This window comes from Barbatula barbatula (assembly GCF_947034865.1).
Source record: "Barbatula barbatula genome assembly, chromosome: 9".
Taxonomy (NCBI): domain Eukaryota; kingdom Metazoa; phylum Chordata; class Actinopteri; order Cypriniformes; family Nemacheilidae; genus Barbatula; species Barbatula barbatula.
The window spans coordinates 21265733-21290650 of NC_136772.1; the positions used below are offsets into that span (position 1 = coordinate 21265733).

Below are 24918 nucleotides of genomic sequence, written 5' to 3' on the forward strand. Positions count from 1 at the left end.
AAAAAATAAAAACAAGTTGAAGTTTTGTGGAATCATTCTTTAATATTAAGATTCAACTCATTAATTATGATGAATTTAAGTTTTGAAGTATTCTAAAATACAATAGAATAATATTTTTTATCCATAGGTAATGTGAAAGCAAATGGATTATATAGTCTCTGTTAAAGCATGCAAAATTTATTTATTTTTCAAATCATGCTGCAGGGAAAATGACCACAGGTTCTGCATAAATGTGGCATACATTCATTTAACATTGACATTTTAAGCATTTGGCAGACGCTTTAACCAAAACGATTTACATTGCATTGTCCTATACATTTTTTTATTTTGAGTATACAATCCCCTGGGATCAATCCCACTACCTTTAGCATTGCTAGTGTCATGCTCTTGCCGCTGAGCTACATTCAAGCATATCATCTTTTGCAACTAATTCACCTTCATATGGATTTCCAAATAATCTTTAATTGAGGGATTTAAAGTTCAGAATGGGAACCTCCTAAAAAAAGAGAAAACTGTTACTTTCTATCATCAAAAAATACCCACTCAAGATTTTTTGGACATTATAATCTATATCACGGCAATTTCAATATCACAGCTCATCTTTGCTAAAGTAAAAGCATTCACCTTTCTGCCAGTAGAGTGTGCCAGTTCCTGTGCCATACTCATTAGAAGCTTCACAGATGTACAGGCCATTGAGATCAGATGTAAGTTTCAAGAAGTAAAGTCTATTGCCCTCTATTTTAATTGCAATGTTATGGATGGTCTGGTTCATCCTATAGGAACATGAGAAAAATGCTGTGGGTCTATGTTTATTAAATTATAAAATCATTTAAGTGCTAAAATCTCAAATACACTAAAAACGAAATTAAATACAACACAATCTGTCCTAACTGAACACATCTCTGCACATAACATAACACTGAAAACCAAGTGAAAAACAAACTAATAAGGAAACAAAATAGTAATGTCTCAATAACCATTTCATGTTACATTTAATGTACTGATAGGAAAATGTAACATTTCATCTCCCAGGCAAATTAATGTAAATATCTAGCCTGCCACAACCCATGCAGTGCTCTTCCTGTTGATTCCACTCTATTTTAGGGAAGCAAAAGGTATGTAGATGGTCTTGTTGCAACAGTTTCCTGATGCATCATTCAATTTATGTTTACGCAATTGTCCAAGACTTGCATACACTGTTCTCCATTCACAGATTTCAGAGTGTCTTCTTAAATAGCCAGGCTATAATAGCAGAGGCTATTTAAACCAACACTGAAATGGAGAAGATGTTAGAACAGCGATGTGGAGACATCCAGTTTAGTGGCATAGAAAGTAATATGCATGCCCAGTATCGGGCCAAGTTCAAATCCACCTTTCACCAAAGTCGCTCTTTTACTGTACTTTTTCACATTAGGCCTACATGTAGAGGCATTTATTTACAATAAAATAAAGAAAATCTTAAAATAATAAAGTTTCAGGTAACTTAAGGAAGAGATGTAGTGAGGGCTTTATTTTCCATATATTTGGCATTCATTTAATAAATAGAACATTATACAAAGGTATAACAGAGTGTAAAATATTCTATGTACAACAACACTGAGATGCAAATAGTATCAATGGTTACTATTTACACTTAATGCAATATATATATATATATATATATATATATATATATACATATTGCAATATATATTTCACTTAGTGTAAATTGCATGTATTGCTTAGAAACTATGCTATTTTAAGATAGTGTAAACAGTATCTCTCGTTATTTTCACTTCCTGCAAATGGCCTCAATATTTCTATTTGTATGTGACTATGTATATTGTCCCCAATCCTGCTCCTGTAGGGCCAGTGTCCAAGAGAGTTTAGCTCCTTCTCACTTTGTAATTAGAAGTTGCTTAAAAACGTCAGTTTACATTTGTGTCTTCACAGTAGGAAGAAAGGAACATTGAAAGAGGCATCATGAATCTAGAGAATTTAACTGGTTAGTGTAATAGCAGGCCAACATTTTATTTTTGTTTCTCAACAATCACAATAAAAAGTTAACACAGTGAACTGTGAACAACATTGTTATTAGTACTATTAGTAGATATTAATGACTTAAAATGGATGATGTGACTGACACTTCAGGTTTTAAGTGTTCAAACCTTTTCCAGCTGAATAGCGTTGCTTTAGGGTTAGCATCTGCCTCACACTGAAACCCGTCACCACTGGGTAGAGGTGTAATATAGACCAGCTGAGGTGAATCTTTAACACATATGACTGACATATCAACAATAAATTAACTAACTAATTCCTTTTATTAAAGTAGTAATGAAAACTAGTGGATAAATAGAAAGGATTAAATATAGAGATTTTCAGAATCACATTAACCACAATTTGTAATAAAGACTTGCCAAAAAGTTCAAGACTTACAATGCACCACCATCATATGATCAATTGCCAGTTCCTCTTTCAGGGAATGATGTCTCACCACACATTGGACATTTTGCTGATTCATCGCTATAGTTGGGACACCAATCAGACTGCTTGAGACCATGTACACCTCGTCCTGATTTTCAACAGTGTTTTTTATTTTTACAGAATCCGACAAAGTGCCTAAATTCCATGACACCTCAGCCGGGGACTGGGATGTGGAAGCTGTGCAGGTTGCCAGGTTGACATCAGACCGTCCAACGACAAGAACAGCATCAGTAGTCACTTTCACATTCAAAGGGTTAACTGTGGTTGCTTTAAAACATTTTAAGGATAAAACATGTCAGCATTATTAAAACAGACAACCATGATGAATATAAACACAAGCATAACTTAAATGTTTAATTATATACAATTTCGCATCACACAATCCCCAAAAAACAATAACAGCTGAATCAATGCAGAAATAGAAATGTTTATATATGATTTATGACTTACATATGTTTATTGTTATCAGAAATAAAGAATATTTTTATTATATGTTTTTTGTGCAAACAAAGAATGTGCACGACCTGGAAGTTGTTTCCTGGAGAACAGTGATCAGCTTAAAATGGCCCAAGAATACACAAAACTATTGATGTGGACTAAACATCACATTCAGCGCAGCACTGAAATCTATTTAATTTATTATTATTATTATTATTAGATTATGATTATTTTATGATTATTTTAACAAATATAATTTGCCATATACTGCAAGGTGTGTGTAAATATGAAGTTGTTGTTTCTAAAGTTGTTTTTATTAGAAGTTTAAAATACCCTAGCAAGCAAACAGCAAAAGTAAGCGTAGGTTGAAAAGAGGCTAAATGTAGTGATCAGGCATTCGCTTTTTTATAAGTAGTAGCTTCCGTGTATGCAGTAATAGCATTGTCAGGCTGTTAGGTTTACATTCCCATAGATTAATCAGTCCACAAAAATGAATGAATACGTGTAGCCTATGTGGGGTTTTACTGCTCACAGTGGACAGCTGGCTAAATGTGGAGGAAGGGGATTTATTCTAAACTAAGCATTCTTTGTCTGACATGCTGTTTTCTATACCTTATTTGGAATAACAGGTGTCTTATTGTGCACTATATAAATATGTTTCTTACATATAGTTTCTATACCTTATTTGGTTATAACACATGTCTTATTGTGCACTATATAAAGACGTGTCTTCCCTGAAATAACATAACATCCAACCAATTTATGATTTGAGATTTTAATGGGGATCCAGAACACAGAAAGTGTTAATGAAATTTAGTGTTCGAAAGGAATCTGAAATTTAACACAGGCTGAGACCACAAGACATGTTTATAGATATGTGTCGTGATCGTGGAGGTAGAAGAGACAGGAGAAGGCAGAATCACGACAGATATGCTGACTCAGCGGCTGGTAGCTTACTAAATAACAGTTAATAAATAACATTAAAGTCATGAACTTTCACAAAATACAAGGTCATTTGTAAATAAAGTAATTTGAGTTTTGTCTAAAATTCACGACAACGCTTGCGACAATTATTAATATTTTGTCCAAATTGTGCATCGTACAGAAATCAATAAGTTAACTTAAATGAGTAAACTGTAAGTTATATTCGGAGGATTGCTTACCTTCACTGCTGCTAATGAAATACGAAATACAAGTTATCCTCAAAATGTGACCGTAAAACATTATTCCAGATAATCATTAGGTTACCCTTGAGCAAGACACCGATCCACCAACTGCTCACGGACGCAGAAGCTTAAGAGCACAAATTCTGTGTATGGAACACTTCACTTAATACATCATGTCACTTTCAAATCACACTAGGCATTTGGCAATGAGTCAGAGCATACACTTAGAAGGCTTTTTGGCATGTATGGGACAGGAACTGCTCTTTTCACCTAGACATCTTATTTCAGGGCTCTAAATTCTTACTAGACAAAATGCTTACAGAGCTCTCTATTGTCTTACAGAGTCATTTAGAGAGCTTTCTAATTCATTTAGAGAGCACTCTAATCGTTATTGTTACTGGAAAGACTGAATTGTAGAGCTCTCTAATTTAATTAATACATATTATGGCGAGCGGCCAATCGCATAATTTGGGTAATCAGACAACCCACAGTCATGAGCTAAAAATCAATATTAGTTCAATGTCACTGTCACTGTCTCCACCCATGTGTGTTTGTCGGCTTTCATAGAAACGCCAAAGCTGATTTAAAATGAATTAAACACTGAAATTTAAATATCAATAAAAATGCATCAATATCACCTTGCTTTCTGGGCATGCACCCTTTGTATCAATACCCATGTTCGTGTTTATGTCACAGACAGTTCTTGTTTGGTCTATGAGTTTAGTGTGTGGTGGTCATTTGTGCTCATTGTCTCGACGTGTTCTCATTGTCTAGTTTTATTTGTATGTTCTTGGTATTTATCTGTGTTGTTTCATTAAAGGCATTTGTTGATTCTACGCTTTTGTCGTGTGCTTAATATACACGCCAAATCACTTTATTTTTTAAATATTTAAATGTAATTTTCCCAATAAGACCCATGACTTGAAATTTCATCAGCTAGTTTAAGATAATAACCTGTCATGACTCCGCTATGACTCATGGCATAGCCTTAGGTTTTGTGTGAGAAAGGCATGGCTTTGTTATGAAATGTAGACTTGCCATGTTCTTTCTCGTGTCTCGTCAGTGTTTCCCGCCATCTCGTTTCCTCGTTAACCTTCCCTGAGTGTTTCATTACCTACACCTGCCCCTTGTTAATTATCCTGTGTTTGTTCCCCTATAAAACATCCTCGTGTTCATTGTCCTGTGCTCGTTCATTGTTTTCGGTACCTTGTATTTTGTACTTTGTACGCCGTTCTTGTTACATCGTCCTAAATAGTCTTGTCTTGCCTGATACGTTTAAATATATTTAGTCTTTGTGAGTGTCCGTTCTAGTCTTAGTGTTTTACAGTAGAGTTCTTGTTGAGTGTTTATGTGGTGAGGAAGGCGGGACGAGAGCCGTGACGCGGGGCCGGTGGCGTGAGTGATAAGTGGAAGCAGCTGTGCGCGCACCGGTCCCGCATCTTATCACGGAGGAGATTGGGAGCTTAAAAGGATGTTCGGCAGGACTGTTGACGAGAGAGGACCGGGCCCGAAACTGTTTAGTTTGTGTATGTTTTATGGCCGGCAGTCTACCGTGAGGTGGCTGTCGGCTACTTCCGTGTTTATTGTTTGTTTATGTTTAATTAAAGTTTTATTTGAATGTTCGCTGGTTCCCGCCTCCTTCCTTCCCATCTAACGAACTTTATTACATTGGTGCTGAAACCCGGGAGGAAGGAGGGACATGCTGTCAAAGAGCCCTCGCTGCCGAGGGTGATCGCGGTGCTGAGGAGTTCGGGCAGCGCGGACGGGGGAAGTCCGCGAGTGGCTGCCCGAGGCGGTGGTGCTGGATCAAGAAGTCGGATGGGACGAGGACCTCGCTGCCGTGCTCCTGGGTCGAGGTGGGGTGGCTGCCGTCCAGGAGGGAGCCAAGGCCCGTTCGCCGTGGGCCGAGCCTGCTGCCAGCCGCCATGATGGGGAGGAGCAGGGAACGGAGGACCAGCTGCCCTCAGCTGGAGGGCCATCGCCGGCCGCCAGGGGGCGGAGGAGGATCGAGCCGTCCACCGAGCGTCCAGTACCATCGCATGGCACCGCGAGGAAGAGTTTCTCGGCTGGCTTGAGGACCGAGCGACAGCTTGTCAGGGAACCGGACAATAATTTTTTCTTTTCCTCTCTCCCCTCTCTCGTCCCTGTCGCTCCGGGGGCTCCCGTCTCCGTTCTTTCGTCTCGCCGGTGCATACCCCCAGGCGCCGCGGACTCCGAGACTGGCTCCCCGGGGGGGGAGTAGGTACAGTCTCGGTGGTGCCCCCCGGCCTGTAAGGGGTGATGGGGGTATGTGGTGAGGAAGGCGGGACGAGAGCCGTGACGCGGGGCCGGTGGCGTGAGTGATAAGTGGAAGCAGCTGTGCGCGCACCGGTCCCGCATCTTATCACGGAGGAGATTGGGAGCTTAAAAGGATGTTCGGCAGGACTGTTGACGAGAGAGGACCGGGCCCGAAACTGTGTTTAGTTTGTGTATGTTTTATGGTCGGCAGTCTACCGTGAGGTGGCTGTCGGTCAGTTACGTCAGTGTTTATTGTTTATTTAATTAAAGTTTTATTGTTCAAATGTTCGCCGGTTCCCGCCTCCTTCCTTCCCATCTAACGAACTTTATTACAGTTTAGTTTTCAGTTTATCGTTGTAGTTATTGTGTATTGTCTTGATACCCCCTCGTGGGTTTTTGTTTCCTGTTTTATTATTTATTAAAATCTCTGTTAACCCTGTCATCCCTGTTTTTGGCTGCCTGCACTTGGGTTCTCCTTCCACGATCGTGACAGAATGAACGAGCCAGAACTGAACCCAACAGGCAGCATTATGGACAATGCAGTGTCCCGACGGTCTCTCCAAGCTCGCCTGATGTTTGGGTTCCGTCAGGGAGGGCATGGGACCCAGGAGTTCGCCAAGGCATTCTCTTCGGTGGCGCGGGAGACAGAGTTTGGTGACGCAGAATTAAAGGTCATCTTTGATGGCTGCCTCACCAACCGCCTCCGGCCATCGGAGCTGTTCCCCCTTGTCCCACCCCCTTTGGACTTCCCCCCCATGGACTCATGTGTTCCCCCCATGAACTTTGTTGTTCCCCCACCCCCCCTCCCATGTTTATTATTTTTATTATCTCACCCCAACCCTGTGATTTTGTTTGCTTGTTTGCCCCTGATTTTGTTTAGTATGTTTTGCCTTGTCTTGTCGTTGTCCCAGTCTGCCTTGTCTTGTCAGTCTACCCATTGATGAACACCTGGAGGTGTTCATTTAAGGGGGGGCTTATGTCATGACTCCGCTATTATGTCATGTTTATTCTTGGTCTTGCAGCGGAGTCATGGCATAGCCTTAGGTTTTGTGTGAGATAGGCATGGCTTTGTTATGAAATGTAGACTTGCCATGTTCTTTCTCGTGTCTCGTCAGTGTTTCCCGCCATCTCGTTTCCTCGTTAACCTTCCCTGAGTGTTTCATTACCTACACCTGCCCCTTGTTAATTATCCTGTGTTTGTTCCCCTATTAAACATCCTCGTGTTCATTGTCCTGTGCTCGTTCATTGTTTTCGGTACCTTGTATTTTGTACTTTGTATGCCGTTCTTGTTACATCGTCCTAAATAGTCTTGTCTTGCCTGATACGTTTAAATATATTTAGTCTTTGTGAGTGTCCGTTCTAGTCTTAGTGTTTTACAGTAGAGTTCTTGTTGAGTGTTTAGTTTTCAGTTTATCGTTGTAGTTATTGTGTATTGTCTTGATACCCCCTCGTGGGTTTTTGTTTCCTGTTTAATTATTTATTAAAATCTCTGTTAACCCAGTCATCCCTGTTTTTGGCTGCCTGCACTTGGGTTCTCCTTCCACGATCGTGACATAACCTCATTTACTTCTTGCAAACTTCTCAGCACGTTTCTTGTTTCAGTTCAGCAGTATCCTCGCAAAATGACAAAACAACATACTTTGATAGTTTTATTTCCTAATGCATCTAGCATTGTGAGAGTATCAGTAGTTGTGCTTTCATAGCCACTGCTATAAAACAAGGAGGGAGATAACACAAAGCTCGGTCTATAGGGGTTTTTATTTAAAAAACATAAGATATAAACAAACATTGTGTGGAAAGAAAGGTTAAACCCTAGGTTAAACCTTGAGCTCAAAGTTGGTTTGCTTAAAAAAAGAGAAACTTTGAGTTTTTGCTTTCAGAACAGCTGATTTGAGTTAGTTCAATTGACTCTGGGTAGGCTTACCATAGGTTAAGCGCGTCAAAAGCCATCATCAGCTCCGATATTATGATTCACCATGGCAAGGGCACCAAAAAAAAGCAACATGGCAGTAGAAAGCACTTGAGACTGAGGCAAACTTTCCACTCTGTGGATTTACAGTGGATTTACTGATGTGCTGAAAATTACTTGTTTAAATTAATAAATAGATAAATCTCTCATGTCTGCATGTATGTATGAATTTATTAATTTCTTTATTCATGCACTTTATTCATACAATTTATTAAGTCATTTCTCATCGTCCATAGAGAATTATGCTCTGATGAGATATACATACGATGGCTGGTGTTATTGATGTAAGAATGGATGGATATGTTTTGATATATCTAATTGATGAATTAATGCACCCTCTTCGTGTACTGAATCCTCTATAAAAGCACATATGACATATTAGTCAATGAGAAGGAGTCTGTGTGATCAAACTGTGTGCCATGAATAAATGTATGTAGTTACACCACTTGCACTTCAAAAGGGGAAGGAGATCGAAATAATCTCTGGGTCTACCAAAGAAAACCTGCTCCCGACCAGAGTAAGTTACTATGGTTACTGACCCTGAGTATAAGTTACATCTCCTTTAGAAACGGACTTGAGTTACCCTGCTCTCTCAGGTTTGACATACCTCGCATTCTGAAATGGAAAACTCTGAGTTTTCATCATTTCAGGGTTAATATAATCAGAGTTTTCAATAAACCTCCTTTCTGAAACAGGCCCCAGGTAACAATAGACACAAAGGAACACAGCTCTGCTCGGACGATCGTGCCAGTCTCGCTGCCTGAGTGTGGAGAAGCAGCTTCCTTTCGCACACTTAATGACCACAGCTGTTAGGAATCTGCTCAATCAAACACATACACAAGTTAATGCCATTCCAAACCCTAGGGGCAGACAGAGCTTTACAACAAAAATAAATAAAATCATGTTAAATGTATTACAGGAGTTGTGCTTTCATAGCTTGTACTTCTATTTGCAACCTCAAGTCAATATTATTTTTAACTTCTATTTGCAACCGATTTCTTAACATGCTTAATGTAGCAAGAGTAATCTAGGAAGTAAGTGGATCCAATTGCAGTGGATTTTTAAAAAACAAAAACGTATTGGTTATTTATGTAACCTCAGTTCCCTGATGGAGGGAACAAGACGTTGTGTCGGACCGGCAGATGGGGTTTGATCTTGAGATCTAATAAAATCTGATTGTACTTTATAAAAGGCCAATGAAATTGGCGAATGGTATGACACGGCAGTCTCCGGCCATACATACGGGTATTAAAGGAAGATTGCGTGCCCATTCATTCACCTTTTGGGCTGAGGAACCAGAGAAGTATACCCCGGTCACTGCAGCGGGCGAAGCATTGTGGCATAAAGGACACAAAGTCTCATTCTCTCTATCAGGGAACTGAGGTTACATAAGCTTTGGCATATCACAACCTCAAGCGGTGTGATCCTGACCGGCCTGGGCGAGTCAGGGGTGAGTGATGCAGCGAATCATGATCGTCCAGTGAAAAAGTAAGGTAGCACTTGAATAAGGCTGAGGGTTCTCAGAGGCAGAGACCTTCCTACTCTAGATAAAAGATGGCCGCCTGGAACCGTGAGAGACACTGCTAAGCGCTGGATCCTCGAAAGAGGAGCAAGCGCTGTGGACACCCCATCCTACCATCGGGAGGTGATATGAGGAAATACACACACAGTCTCCCCAATGGAAAGAACTCATGGGAGAGTGGTGCAAGGCCCCAACCAGGGTTGCACAGAACGGTAGAGTCCACCGTGGGGAGGTATCGAGTTCACCAGCGGGGATCCAAGAGTGAGGAAATACATCAGGCGGGACGACCCAATGGGGGAGTCACTACTTGTGGAGCATCAGTTCAAGTAACAGGGGTTCACCTCGAGAGGTGAAACTGTCATGATTCCACCATCATGTCATGTTTATTCTTGTTCTTGCAGTGGAGTCATGGCATAGCCTAGGGTTTTGTGTGAGAAGGTGAGCTGTCATGCGCTTTCTCGTGTCTCGTCTATGGCCCTGCCCTCTCGTTCCTTGTTAGCTTCCCTTCAGTGTTTTATTACCCACACCTGCCTATTGTTAATTTTCCTTTGTTAGTCTCCCTATTTAATGCCCTTGTATTCTCTGTCCAGTGCTCGTTTGTTCTCGTACATTCTCGTACATCTCGTACATCGTGGTAACTGTATGCTCTTTGTAACTGCTCTATTGAGGATTTGTCCCTACGCTGTGTCCCAGCGTTAGCATCCTTTTTTGTTACAGCTGGTTACCCTCCGTGAGTTTTTTGTTCCTGTTTTTGCTGTCTTTATTATCCCCTGTATTTTACCCCCTCGTGGGTTTTTGTTTTCTGTTTTATTATTAAAATCTGTGTTACCCCGTATTGCTGCCTGCGCTTGGGTTCTTCCCTTACCTGTTTCGTGACAGAAACTCGCCTGTACTGAGCTTCGTATATGGGCCACTCCTAACGGCTCATAACCAGAAGAGATGCTAAGTAGAAAGCACAGTACCACACTGATCAAACAACTCTTTGGTTCTTCCCAGTGGAAAGCGCACCAGGATGAGAAGAAGCGCCACTTATAGGCATACAGGCACCTAGTATCAGGATCCCTGGCCTAAGTGTTGGTCTACATGACTCCCGGGGACAGAAAACTCAGGATCTCCTCGTCCCGTTCCAGGAGCCAGGCGTGGAGGCTCCAGAGGTCTGGTCTCAGGTGCCAGACGGTGCCCAGCAGGTCCTTCATTTGGGGAATTGGCAAGGGGGAGTTGTCGTCAGAAGCATTAGCTCCCCGAACCAAGTCTAGTTGGGCCAATTGGGTGTAACAAGCAGCACTTGATGCTCCTCTTCCCTGACCTTGCACAGGGCCAGCTGTGCGCTAAGGCATCCATGCCGAGGGGGCCCTCGGTCAGGGAGTACCAAAGCGGGCAATGGGCGGTGTCATAGAGGCAAATAGGGTGAACTACGCCTGCCCAAACTGCAGCCAAATCAGATGGACAGTGCAGGGGTGGGGCCACCACTCTCCGCGGAGCATATCATGCTGAGAGAGCCCGTCGGCTGTCCGGTTGAGGTCGCCTGGGATATGAGTGGCCTGCAGGGATTTTACTCTCTGCTGACTCCAAAAGAGGAGGCGTCGGGCTAGTTGCGACATCTGCCGTGACCGAACCTCTTCAGGGCAAGCCAACAGCCAGCAACTCCAGGCAGTTGATATGCCACCAAAGGTGGGGGCCTGTCCACTGACATGACCCTGCATGCCTGTTGCACACACCACCCCAGCTGAGCAGGGAGGTGTCTGTCATCACTACGATGCGCCTCGAAACTGGCCCGAGCAGGACTGCAGCCCGCAGGAAGGACACATCCACAGGGCTTGGGTGTGACGGCAGCGAGGCGTGTACACTTCTTTCCTGTGTGCCATGCCCTCCAAGGAAACTTGACTCTGAAGCCAATGCTGAAGCGGTCTCATATGCATCAACCCAAGCGGCACACTCCCGCCGAGGACCCAAATGTCCCAGGAACCTCTGAAAAACGTTCAGGGGACTGCTGGCCATCTCTGCATCATCATTCCGAACGGAAGCCTGTGAAGAGCCTTGTTCAGAGAGCGCAGATCTAGGATAGGGCTCAGCCCCCCACCTTTCCTAGGGACGATGAAGTAGCTGTAAAACCCTACTGCAGAGGTACGGAGGAACAGGGCTATTGGGGAGCAGATGCCGTCTGGGACCTGGACGACCTAGGGCTGGCCTGGTCGCAGCGGGGCAAAATGTGTTTAATTGCCTCCGTCTGCTTCTTCACTGCAGAGAAATGTTTTTCAAAGACTTCAACAGTGTCACCTGCGGACATTCTTGGCGTCACGGATCTGTGCAAGACTTAGCCATAGCTGTCGTTCCTGCACCACCAGTGTGGACATTGTTCGGCTCAGTGCGGGCGCCGTCACCTGGCACTGCACAGTTCCTGCATAACCCCTGGTTCGCGACTTCCCTCGTCCAACCTCTTCAATGCCTTGGCCTGATGGACCTGCAGTATGGCCAAATATAAAGGCCCGAAGCAGCTTGGCCCGCAGCAGTGTAAGCCTTCAACACAAGTTGTGATGAAAACTTACATCTATTGGAAGGGAGCCTTGGTCGGTGCACCGTGACTGCACTCTCTGCCTGGGGTACATCGGCATAGCCCTTAGCTGCTCCCGAGTCCAGGGAAGTGAAGGTGACTGAGCTCGTCTGAAGCATGCACCAGAAAAGTGGATGTGCAACGTCATCGTGAGCTTGTCATGCACTACCCGTAAAATAGTACCATACCCAAGTACCAAGATACTCACAGCGGCCCAGGCAAGCATGGGCGACATCCCTGCGTCAGCCTAGTCCTGGGGGTATAACAGGATGATCATCAACAAGTTGAAAAATCAACTTGTGGTTGACATTTGGATTGTACTTGGAAAAAAGCATTAAATTTCCTGCCAAAATCAAGTGCGTCCTGTAGTAACACAACACCTTTCTCTTCTTTCCTCATATCTTTTCCTGTTTAGGTGAGAGATGTTTTGACATTTTAGTTATGTCATTGAAAAAGGTAGCATTTTGTGTCAGTATTGCATGTGATTAAGGAATTGTAAATTGTTTCATTGAAAAAGCTATCAAAGGCGTAAAAAAGTGAGGTTTCTTCAGCAATAATGGTTTTTTAATGGTATTTTGAATACATTTGTGTAGGCTAACGGTTGATTTGCTCGAGGGTTCAAATGTATTTTGCATAATCGGTTATAAAAAAAAAATTTTTTGAATCAGTGTTTGTGTTTAATAGGCCTATATTTTTATTGTGTTCAATGAATATTTTGAATAAAATATGCTGTGGTGTAAATGTGGTAAAATTCTGGGAGAATTCTGGCTTCTGGTCTATCAGCCACATGTGGCTGTGGCCCACAAAAAACTTTTTTTAAATGGGTCACAGCTCTGGCCTATAACAGGTCAGCAGTTATAGGCCAGAGCTGTACCAAAGGAAATTTACTGCCTGGGATGTATACACATATATAAAATTATGCGTAGATGTACATTTAATACACAGTGAAAGTAAATATGAAAAATCTGAATATGAGTCCCAACAAATAAAATAACATTAAGCAATGTTAAACCCCAAAACATTTAAAAAATAACATGGATGGCACAAAATAGGATGAAACGGTTTACTAATCTTTCTTGATTTGCAGCCATACATGTTCTTCAGTCTGTTTCACGAAATGGAGTGGACAGAACCCAGATGCAGGCAGATGGTTAATAAACAAACTTATTAAATGAAAAACCCACGAGGAAGAAAACAAACAAAAACTACACAAACAAACACTTCCCACGAGGGGGACAAAACAAGTTAGAAAAGAAAATATGTCTACAAACTGAAACAGGAACTAGGGCAATTCAAGAACGTGAGGAAGCGTATACAGTGGAGAATACCGTGAGAACAAGAACTCCAATCGACATTACAAGTATTAAGTTGTAAGTAATGTACCGACAAGGGAACAGAGGGAAAATAGGGATATATAAACGTCACTAACAAGGAGTAATTACATGGCGAGAGTGGCGACCGGTGATGGAAATGAAACCCTAAAAGTAAGATTACGGGACACAGAGAGACATAACAGGAGGACGCGTGGTGCCAAGGACCAACAAAAAGCCACATGTCTCCACACATAACACAACAAAAACCCGAAAGCCGTGGCAATGTCGTGACTCTGCCTAAGGAGCAAGAAAGCTTGAGACAGAGAGGAAAAAGTCCTGACAGTCTGGTTATTCCTGACAGCAATGACATCATCAATATATGGACAAGGTCAATTATTAAACAAACATTTTAGCTACAAACCTATAAAGATTATTAAACAGTTGAATAATATTTTAGTAAAACATGCTTTGGGCCAACCATGTTACTTTTTAAATGTTTCAGGGTTTAACTTTAGCCTACATAATGCTACTTTATTTGGCTACACCGATGTCAGGGCAAATAATGTTTTTAAATAATACCTTTGAGGGAGCAAGCAACCTTCCCATAATTTATACAGGTGCTGGTTATATAATTACAATATCATCAAAAAGTTGATTTATTTTACTAATTCCATTCAAAAAGTTAAACTTCATATTCATTCATTACACACAGACTGTTATATTTCAAATGTTTATTTCTTTGAATTTTGATGATTATAACTGACAACTAAGGAAAATCGCAAATTCAGTATTCAAAATTGGAGTATTACCTAAGACCAATAAAAAATAAATTTTTAGAAATGTTGGCCAACTGAAAAGTATGAACATGAAAAGTATGAGCATGTACAGCACTCAATACTTAGTTGGGGCTCCTTTTGCCTGAATTACTGCATTTTACTGCAGCAAATTCAGCAAAAATGGCATGGAGTCGATCAGTCTGTGGCACTGCTCAGGTGTTATGAGAGCCCAGGTTGCTCTGATAGTGGCCTTCAGCTCTTCTGCATTGCTGGCATATCTGATCTTCCTCATCACAATACCCCATACATTTTCTATGGGGTTAAGGTCAGGCGAGTTTGCTGGCCAATTAAGAACAGGGATACCACAGTCCTTAAACTAGGTTGCTTTGGCACTGTGTGCAGGTGCCAAGTCCTGTTGGAAAATGAAATCTGCATCTCCATAAAGTTGGTCAGCGGCAGGAAGCATGAAGTGCTCTAAAACTTCCTGGTATACAGCTGCGTTGACCTTGGACCTCAGAACACACAGTGGACCAACACCAGCAGATGACATGGCACCCCAAACCATCACTGACTATGGAAACTTTACTGTGGACATCAAGCAACGTGGATTGTGAACCTCTCCTCTCTTCTTCCAGATTCTGGGACCCTGATTTCCAAAGGAAATGCAAAAATAACTTTCATCATAGAACATAACTTTGGACAGCTCAGCAGCAGTCCAGTCCTTTTTGGAGGCAAGTCGCTTCTGACGCTGTCTGTTGTTCAAGAGTGGCTTGAGACAAGGAATGCGACAGCTGAAACCCCCGTCTCACAATCCTCTCCAGGGTGCGGTTATCCCTATTGCGTGTACAGTTACCTTCGCCTCTCTATTAATGTGCTTAGACACAGAGCTCTGTGAACAGCCAGCCTCTTTTGCAATGACCTTTTGTGTCCTGCCCTCCTTGTGTAAGGTGTCAATGGTCATCTTTTGGACAACTGTCAAGTCAGCAGTCTTCCATTTTGTAGCCTACAGAACTAGACTGAGAGATCATTTAAAGGCCTTAGCAGGTGTTTTGAGTTCATTAGCTGATTTCAGTGTGGCACCAGGGCTCGTTAACCTTTTTACAATATTCTCCTTTTCTGAGATACTGAATTTGGGATTTTCCTTAGTTGTCAGTTATAATCATCAAAATTAAAATATATCAATCTTTGTGTAATGAATGAATATAATATACAAGTTTCACTTTTTGAATGGAATTAGTTAAATAAATTGATGATATTCTAATTATATGACCAGCACCTGTATATGACAATAACGATCTTGAATCTGATAAGGGTGATGTATAAATTAGCAACCTAATTAACAATCTAATTTAGCTGAAGTAAGTTTGCTGATGATAATGATAAAGTTAAATAACAGAAAACGTACAGTCAGCCTTTCATTGTCTAAGGCTCCTATGTCTGCATGATTACAATCAGTTCTTGTATCACCCTGAAGGGGCTTATTCTGAGATAACAACCGACTGGATGCATTATCCTGTGGCTAGTCATTACCACATGAGTAAATAATTGTACACTAAATATTGATTAAATATTTTAAAGCTCATCTGTAAAAAAAATCTAAACCTTCCATGAGAAAAAAACTTCCAGTTAAACCCATAACCCCAATACTGTTTATGGTGGCATTGTCAGTCTGGCATTATATTTTAAAACAAACCATAGTACACAACAGAATATTGATAGTATGCCTATACAGAGTGATGTCATTAAAATACATTAAGCAATGTTATAACATAGTATAATTAATGAAATAATCATGTAAGATTTGTGAGTTTTGTCCACGAGTGCAAATCTCAACATTCAACTTCAGTTTTTTATTTCACAAGTTTTCACATTGGGGCTGTGAGTGTACATTTTAGTGTACAGGTAAAAATACTTTACAAAGTCGCAAATTCAAATCTCCATGCTATCATGTTTTGCTACTGATTTACCTTCATATGAATCTTCAATTAATACAAGAAACTCAAAGTTCAGAATGGGAACCTCCTAAAAAAGAGAGAAAACTGTTCCTTCTTTCATCAAAACATACCTACTAAGGATTTCTTGGACATTATAATATATATTACGGCAATTTCAATATCACAGCTCATCTTTGCTAAAGTAAATAAAAGCATTCACCTTTCTGCCAGTAGAGTGTGCCAGTTCCTGTGCCATACTCATTAGAAGCTTCACAGATGTACAGGCCATTGAGATCAGATGTAAGTTTCAAGAAGTAAAGTCTATTGCCCTCTATTTTAATTGCAATGTTATGGATGGTCTGGTTCATCCTATTGGAACATGATAAAAATGCTGTGGGTCCATGTTTATTAAATTATAAAATCAGTTAAGTGGTAAAATCTCAAATACACTAAAAGCTAAATTAAATACAACACAATCTGTCCTAACTGAACACATCTCTGCACATAACATAAGACTGAAAACCAAGTGAAAAACAAACTAATAAGGAAACAAAATAGTAATGTCTCAATAACCATTTCATGTTTACATTTACATTTATTCATTTGGCAGACGCTTACAAGTAGTTTTATACAGTGGCACATTACTGCAGAGCAATCAGGGGTAAGGTGTCTTGCTCAAGGGCACTTCAGTCATGACCTGCTGGCACTGAGACTAGAACCTGCGACCTTCTGATCACAAGCCCAACGCTCTAACCATTAGGCCACAGCTGACCCCACAGCTGATGTTACATTTAATGTACTGATAGGAAAATGTAACATTTCATTTCATCAGGCAAATTAATGTAAATATCTAGCCTGCCACAACCCATGCAGTGCTCTTCCTGTTGATTCCACTCTATTTTAGGGAAGCAAAAGGTATGTAGATGGTCTTGTTGCAACAGTTTCCTGATGCATCATTCAATTTATGTTTACGCAATTGTCCAAGACTTGCATACACTGTTCTCCATTCACAGATTTCAGAGTGTCTTCTTAAATAGCCAGGCTATAATAGCAGAGGCTATTTAAACCAACACTGAAATGGAGAAGATGTTAGAACAGCGATGTGGAGACATCCAGTTTAGTGGCATAGAAAGTAATATGCATGCCCAGTATCGGACCAAGGTCAAATCCACCTTTCACCAAAGTCGCTCTTTTACTGTACTTTTTCACATCAGGCCTACATGTAGAGGCATTTATTTACAATAAAATAAAGAAAATCTTAAAATAATAAAGTTTCAGGTAACTTAAGGAAGAGATGTAGGGAGGGCTTTATTTTCCATATATTTGGCATTCATTTAATAAATAGAACATTATACAAAGGTATAACAGAGTGTAAAATATTCTATGTATGTCAGGATCTGGGTATCCTCCCTGTCTCTCTCTTTACACACACACTCTCATTCACCCCTTTAGACAAACATTTATTCATAGTTATACTTCATCTCTCTTTGATACACGTTAACCCTGTTTTCACCTGTCGCTCGTCACAATCAGCGCTCGCGCTGTTTTGCGGTGACACCTGTTTCTTGTCTTGTCTTGATTAGTCTGTCTACTTCTAGCGTTTGTTCCTTCTGTTTCTTGTCGGATTATTATGTGAGTAAGCTCTTGTCTGCTGGCATTATATTTACCCTGTCTTGTGTTTTTAGAGCAGCCTTGCCTTGCCTTGCCTTGCCTTGCCTTGCCTTGCCTTGCCTTGCCTTGCCTTGCCTTGCCTTGCCTTGCCTTGCCTTGCCTTGCCTTGCCTTGCCTTGCCTTGCCTTGCCTTGCCTTGCCTTGCCTTGCCTTGCCTTGCCTTGCCTTGCCTTGCCTTGCCTTGCCTTGCCTTGCCTTGCCTTGCCTTGCCTTGCCTTGCCTTGCCTTGCCTTGCCTTGCCTACCCTGTCTCCAGCGATCTATTGAGGTCCGTCTGTCACTGGACTCTGTACTCTGTACTCGTCTCCTAATCTGAGGTTCCTGCATCCACCGGGAATTGTTCCCTCAGACATTCGGATTACTTTTGTGTTGCATTTTTCCTGTTTTGATTCTGACCTCCTCGTGAGAGTTTCTGTTCTGTTTTTGCACAGCTATTGAGTCTGGCATTTCCGTTGTACATTAAAGCCTCAGCATTTGAACCTACCTCGCTCTTGGGTCTTCTGTTTCACACATTATAACAATGTACAGCAACACTGAGATGCAAATAGTATAAATGGTTACTATTTACACTTAATGCAATATATATATATATATATTTTTTCACTTAGTGTAAATTGCATGTATTGCTTAGAAACTATGCTATTTTAAGATAGTGTAAGCAGTATCTCTCGTTATTTTCACTTCCTGCATATGGCCTCAATATTTCTATTTGTATGTGACTATGTATATTCTCCCCAAATCCTGCTCCTGTAGGGCCAGTGTCCAAGAGAGTTTAGCTCCTTCTCACTTTGTAATTAGAAGTTGCTTAAAAACGTCAGTTTACATTTGTGTCTTCACAGTAGGAAGAAAGGAACATTGAAAGAGGCATCATGAATCTAGAGAATTTAACTGGTTAGTGTAATAGCACAGGCCAAAATCAAATTTTGGTTTCTCAACATTCACAATAAAAAGTTAACACAGTGAACTGTGAACAACATTATTATTAGTAGCCTACTATTAGTAGATATTAATGACTTAAAATGTCAATTTTAAGTGTTCAAACCTTTTCCAGCTGAATAGCGTGGCTTTAGGGTTAGCATCTGCCTCACACTGAAACCCGTCACCACTGGGTAGAGGTGTAATATAGACCAGCTGAGGTGAATCTTTAACACATATGACTGACATATCAACAATAAATTAACTAACTAATTCCTTTTATTAATGTATTAATTAAAACTAGTGGATAAATAGAAAGGATTAAATATAGAGATTTTCAGAATCACATTAACCACAATTTGTAATAAAGACTTGCCAAAAAGGTCAAGACTTACAATGCACCACCATCATATGATCAATTGCCAGTTCCTCTTTCAGGGAATGATGTCTCACCACACATTGGACATTTTGCTGATTCATCGCTATAGTTGGGACACCGATCAGACTGCTTGAGACCATGTACACCTCGTCCTGATTTTCAACAGTGTTCTTTACTTTAACAGAATCCGACAAAGTGCCTAAATCCCATGACACCTCAGCCGGGGACTGGGATGTGGAAGCTGTGCAGGTTGCCAGGTTGACATCAGACCGTCCAACGACAAGAACAGCATCAGTAGTCACTTTCACATTCAAAGGGTTAACTGTGGTTGCTTCAAAACATTTTAAGGATAAAACATGTCAGCATTATTAAAACAGACAACCATGATGAATATAAACACAAACATAACTTAAATGTTTAATTATATACAATTTCGCATCACACAATCCACAAAAAACAATAACAGCTGAATCAATGCAGAAATAGAAATGTTAATATATGATTTATGACTTACATATGTTTATTGTTATCAGAAATAAAGAATATTTTTATTATATGTTTTCTGTGCAAACAAAGAATGTGCACGACCTGGGCCCGGTTTTTCAAAAGGTTTAATCCGGATAAAATTGATCCGGATTTAGTAATCCTTTTTTGCGATCCGTGATCACGTAATCCATCTTAATTTTGGAGCCAGTTTTTTAAAGCAACATCGGATTGGATCAATCTGATCCGGATAGGAACTTTTCAGGATCACCAAATCTGGATGACCAGTGCTGGATAACCAGTGCTCAAACAGGATAGGAAATCACAAAGAGCAACAAGTGGAATAGCCAAAGGTCTGGTCAATATAAGTTTATTTTTATTTGAAATGAAAACACACACATTTAAAAAAAAAACTAAAAACAAGAAAAACCCCACCCCATCCTCTTCCTGCAGTCCGCTCATCTGAGACCTACAACACAAACACTGTACATTGAGGATATTTATAACAAGCATCAAGTATAGATACTGAAAGGCTGAATACGTTTAATCACTGTAGCCTGACGGATGAACAAATACAATTAAAACCTTATGAATTAATAGGATATCTTGTAAGATACTGCATGATCCAAATATAGTATTATTTGATAAATTTTTTAAGTTTTCATTACATTTTGGGCATGAAATCCACGCTGAATCCACCCTTCTGATGGGATCAGTTTAATCCAGATATTTTGGATCAAAGTGATCCAAATCCTACAAAAAAGTTCAGAAAAACCCAAACTTTTGTCCTAGGGCCCTGGGCCCAGTTTTTCAAAAGTAATCCACTAGGATTTTGGATAACGGATTGGATCAAATCTTGAAAATGTGTTTTTCAAAAGAAAAAACGGATCACATTATCGGATTAGATCACGTAATCCAATCTTGGTTTTGATCCAAATCAAGCCTTTAGTTTGGGTTTTTCAGAACTTTTTTGTGGGATTTGGATCACTTTGATCCAAAAAATCTGGATTAAACTGATCCCATCAGAAGGGTGGATTCAGCGTGGATTTCATGCCCAAAATGTAATGAAAATTTAAAAGATGTATCAAATAATACTATATTTGGATCATGCAGTATCTTACAAGATATCCTATTTTTTCATAAGGTTTTAATTGTATTTGTTCATCCGTCAGGCTACAGTGATTAAACGTATTCAGCCTTTCAGTATAGGCCTAAAGCAAAGTAGAAAGTGTTTGGCCTCATAAAATAATTATCCAAACCAAAAACAATACATTTTATTCTGTCACTAATTGATATATATATTCATCACAATCGAAAATATTTTTGTTTTTAGAATATATATTAGTGATGCATGCAAGGATTACAGAATAACCAAAAAAATGCAAAGAATGGCAATCACTGATTTTTGAAATCCAATACAAAACCAAATCAGAAATAGGCAAGGCAAGTTTATTTAGCACATTTCATACACAATGGCAATTCAAAGTGCTTTACATAGAAGAAAATAAATAATCCATTTGATAAAACAGTTAAGCAATAAGAAAAATAAAAGTAACCAGTTAAGAATAAAAAATAAAATAACATAGTTTAGAAGAAATAAGAAAAATAAAAATTAACCAGTTAAGAATAAAAATAAAATAAAATATAGTTTAGAATACATAATAAATAAAATAAAGTACAAACAGTCGGAGGCACAGTGGCACATTAATCAAATGCAAAGTTAAACAGATGTGTTTTGAGTCTGGATTTGAATGTGGCTACTGTGGAAGCACATCTGATCTCTTCTGGAAGCTGGAAATAGTGTCTAACTATTGCGTCCCTTGTTGCACGTCCTGTTTGCTCGTTCTGGCAGTGTTTGTGTTGTAGGTCTCAGATGAGCGGACTGCAGGAAGAGGATGGGGTGGGGTTTTTCTTGTTTTTAGTTTTTTTTTTTAAATGTGTGTGTTTTCATTTCAAATAAAAATAAACTTATATTGACCTCACCCTGGCTATTCCACTTGTTGCTCTTTACATATCTATAGTTCTACATTGTGATTTCCTATCCTGTTTGAGCACTGGTTATCCAGCACTGGTTAACCAGATTTGGTGATCCTGAAAAGTTCCTATCCGGATCAGACTGATCCAATCCGATGTTGCTTTAAAAAACTGGCTCCAAAAGTAAAATGGATTAGGCTACGTGATCACGGATCGCAAAAAAAGGATTACTAAATCCGGATCAATTTTATCCGGATTAAACCTTTTGAAGAACCGGGCCCTGGAGGTTGTTTCCTGAAGAACAGTGATCATTTTAAAATGGCCCAAGAATACACAAAACGATTGATCATCCAGGTGGACTAAACATCACAATCAGTGCAGCACTAAAATGTATTTCATTTATCATTATTATTATATTATCATTATTTTAACTAATAATATTTACCATATTCTGCAAGGCGTGTGTAAATGGGAAGTTGTTGTTTCTAAACTTGTTTTTAAGAAACGATACCTGCAAAGTTTCAAACAGCAAGCAAACAGCAAAAGTACGGACAGGTTGAAAAGAGGCTAAATGTTGTGATCAGGCATAGGCTTTTATATAATTAGTATTAGTATTAGCTTCCATGTGAAATGCATTGTCAGGCTGAGACCACAAGACGTGTTTTTAGACATGCTGACGCAGCGGCTTACAAGCAGTGCCTAAGTTAATAAATAACCTTAAAATCATGACTCGTCACAAAATACAATGTCATTTGTAAATAAAATAATTTGCCTTTTGTCTAAACTCAAATTACAGTTTGTCATATGTTGTCCAAATTGTGCATCGTACAGAAATCAAAAAGATAACTTGAATGAGTAAACTGTATTCGGAGAATTGCTTACCTTCACTGCTGCTAATGAAATACGAAATACAAGTTATCCTCAAAATGTGACCGTAAAACATGATTAAGTCCTGGGCTATATCAAGAACAGCTATGAAGTGAGCGCCTTCTCACCAAACGTCACATCTTAAACAATCGGCAGCCTAATGGTAAGAGACTCGGACTTTGCCGGTTCGAGCGCCAGCAGGGTACTGTAAGGGGGGAGTGAATGATCAGTGCTGTCATCCATCTTCAATACCACGGCTTAGGTTAGACGGTAGACCCTTGAGCATGGCACCGATCTACCAACTGCGGACGCCGCAGCAATATATGTCCACCGCTGCTCTGAGTGTGTAAGTGTAACTCACTGCTGTCGGAATGCACGGATGCGTTAAGAGCAACTTCCGAGTATCGAACACAACACATCACGTCACTTTCAAATCACATTACTTTTACTGTCAATCAGTGACGTGTTGACGGAAGAGATGTGTTTTTAGGCGTTTTATGAAGATGGCAACAGAGTCTGCTGATCTTGTAGCAGCAGGTATCATTCCACCAATGTGGAACAGATCCAGATAAGGTACGGGAGAGCGACTCCCACGTTCCGTACCGAAACGTGACACAAGTGTATCGTTGTAACAACCGTTACACCTCCACCTTTTCCATATTATTAATATTAAGAAATTCATCTGTTGGTGTCAAGTATCAAGTTGGTATCAAGCTCCCTCTACACTTCCACCTAATGTTAGTTGCCTTAGACCTACCTGTTGCCTACCTGTTGCCTCTTACTAGTAAACATTTCATTTCGAGCTCTCAATTCTTACTGGAATAAATGCTATTACAGAGTTCTCTAATTCAATTCTTACATGTTGTATTTGCGGGCCAATGGCAAATCAGTGTCGCCAATGCCAGGGAAACGGCGCATTCAAGCCGCCGCGCACCTGCCGATCGCTCCCCGTCACCGCTGGTCTCTGCGATAAAAAATAAGGGGAACACGTTAGTCATGCAGGACTATCGGAGAACAAGCTCACCCTCTCCTCTTACGCGTATATGCGGTGAGCTTGTTCTCCGATAGTCCTGCATGACGTGTTCCCCTTATTTTTTTGCAAAGACCAGCGGCTAACGATCGACAGATTCCTCCACATCCCACGGCACCCCAAATCCTTTCACACCCCGGGCGGGAACCATCACGATTAGAATCACTACTGAAACGGACGGAGCTAATTCCCCCACGGCTCTCACCACTGGTTTCACTGGCACTTCTTGTAAAACTAAATCAGCCCCGGCTGCTAAAATCGTGAAGTACTGTGTCTGTACTTAATATATAGCTAATTAATAGGGTAGATGCACTACTATTTGAAATGACAGTGTGTCAGGTGGTTCAACAAACATGACATCTAAACTGAATGCACATGTCTCCTATAATGATGCCACAATTGCTTCTAATTTTCTTTCTTTTGATTCCTTTCCACATTTCCTGGTTTGCAGTTTTTGCAGTTGACCTGTGTGCACCTGCCTTCATGTTGTTGAAACTTGTTTAATAAAACTAATCTTAATAAACATGAAAAACAAAAGCTATTAAATATGTGAAATGTACGGTTTATTTAAACCACAAAGTTAAACTTGACTTAAAATAGTGTAACACATGTGAAAGGGGACAGAAGAGTATGCATCAGGTGCTTTGAGTAAAGCTGTCTGCATAGGATACATAATTATGGTAATCAGAAGCACCCACAGTCATGAGCTCAAAATCTATATTAGTTCAATGTCACTGTCACCCATGTGTGTTTGCCAGCTTTCATAGAAACGGCAATGCTGATTTAAAATGCATTAAACACTGAAATTTAAATATCAACCAAAATGATGCTTTGGATGAAAACTCAACATTGCATCAATATCACCTTGTTATCTGGGCATGCACCCTTTGTACCCCTCTTTGCGTTTATGTCACGGTCAGTTCTTGTTAGGTCTATGAGTTTGAGTTTAGTGTCTGGTGGATATGTGTGCTCATTGTCTCGAAGTGTTCTCATTGTCTAGTTTTATTTGAGTGTTATGTTTGGTTGTGGATGTTCCTTGTATTTCTCTGTGTTGTTTCATTAAAGACATTTGAGATTCTAAGCTTTTGTCGTGTGCTTAATATACACGCCAAATAACTTTATTTTTGATTTTAATATTTAAATTTAACGGCAGCGATGCGTTATGGAAATATGCTTCGTTCCGGTGTGCAA

At 40.2% G+C, this 24918-nt stretch overlaps 2 protein-coding genes across 2 annotated transcripts; both read right to left on the reverse strand.

Moving 5' to 3' along the window:
- Positions 1-26: 26 nt before the first annotated feature.
- LOC306898853 (nectin 1b) lies at positions 27-4275 on the reverse strand. The gene is made up of 5 exons (XM_079464702.1): positions 4065-4275; positions 2416-2730; positions 2148-2247; positions 625-773; positions 27-496 (listed from the first exon to the last, which is right to left on the reverse strand). The coding sequence occupies exons 1-5, from the start codon at positions 4123-4125 to the stop codon at positions 474-476; spliced, it is 648 nt and encodes a 215-aa protein (XP_079320828.1). The 5' UTR covers positions 4126-4275; the 3' UTR covers positions 27-473.
- Positions 4276-16163: 11888 nt separating this feature from the next.
- LOC306898397 (nectin 1b-like) lies at positions 16164-23056 on the reverse strand. Its single transcript, XM_079463852.1, has 5 exons — positions 22713-23056; positions 19390-19704; positions 19122-19221; positions 16630-16778; positions 16164-16497 (listed from the first exon to the last, which is right to left on the reverse strand). Exons 1-5 carry the CDS (start codon positions 22771-22773, stop codon positions 16475-16477), a joined length of 648 nt encoding a protein of 215 aa, XP_079319978.1. The 5' UTR covers positions 22774-23056; the 3' UTR covers positions 16164-16474.
- Positions 23057-24918: the final 1862 nt, after the last annotated feature.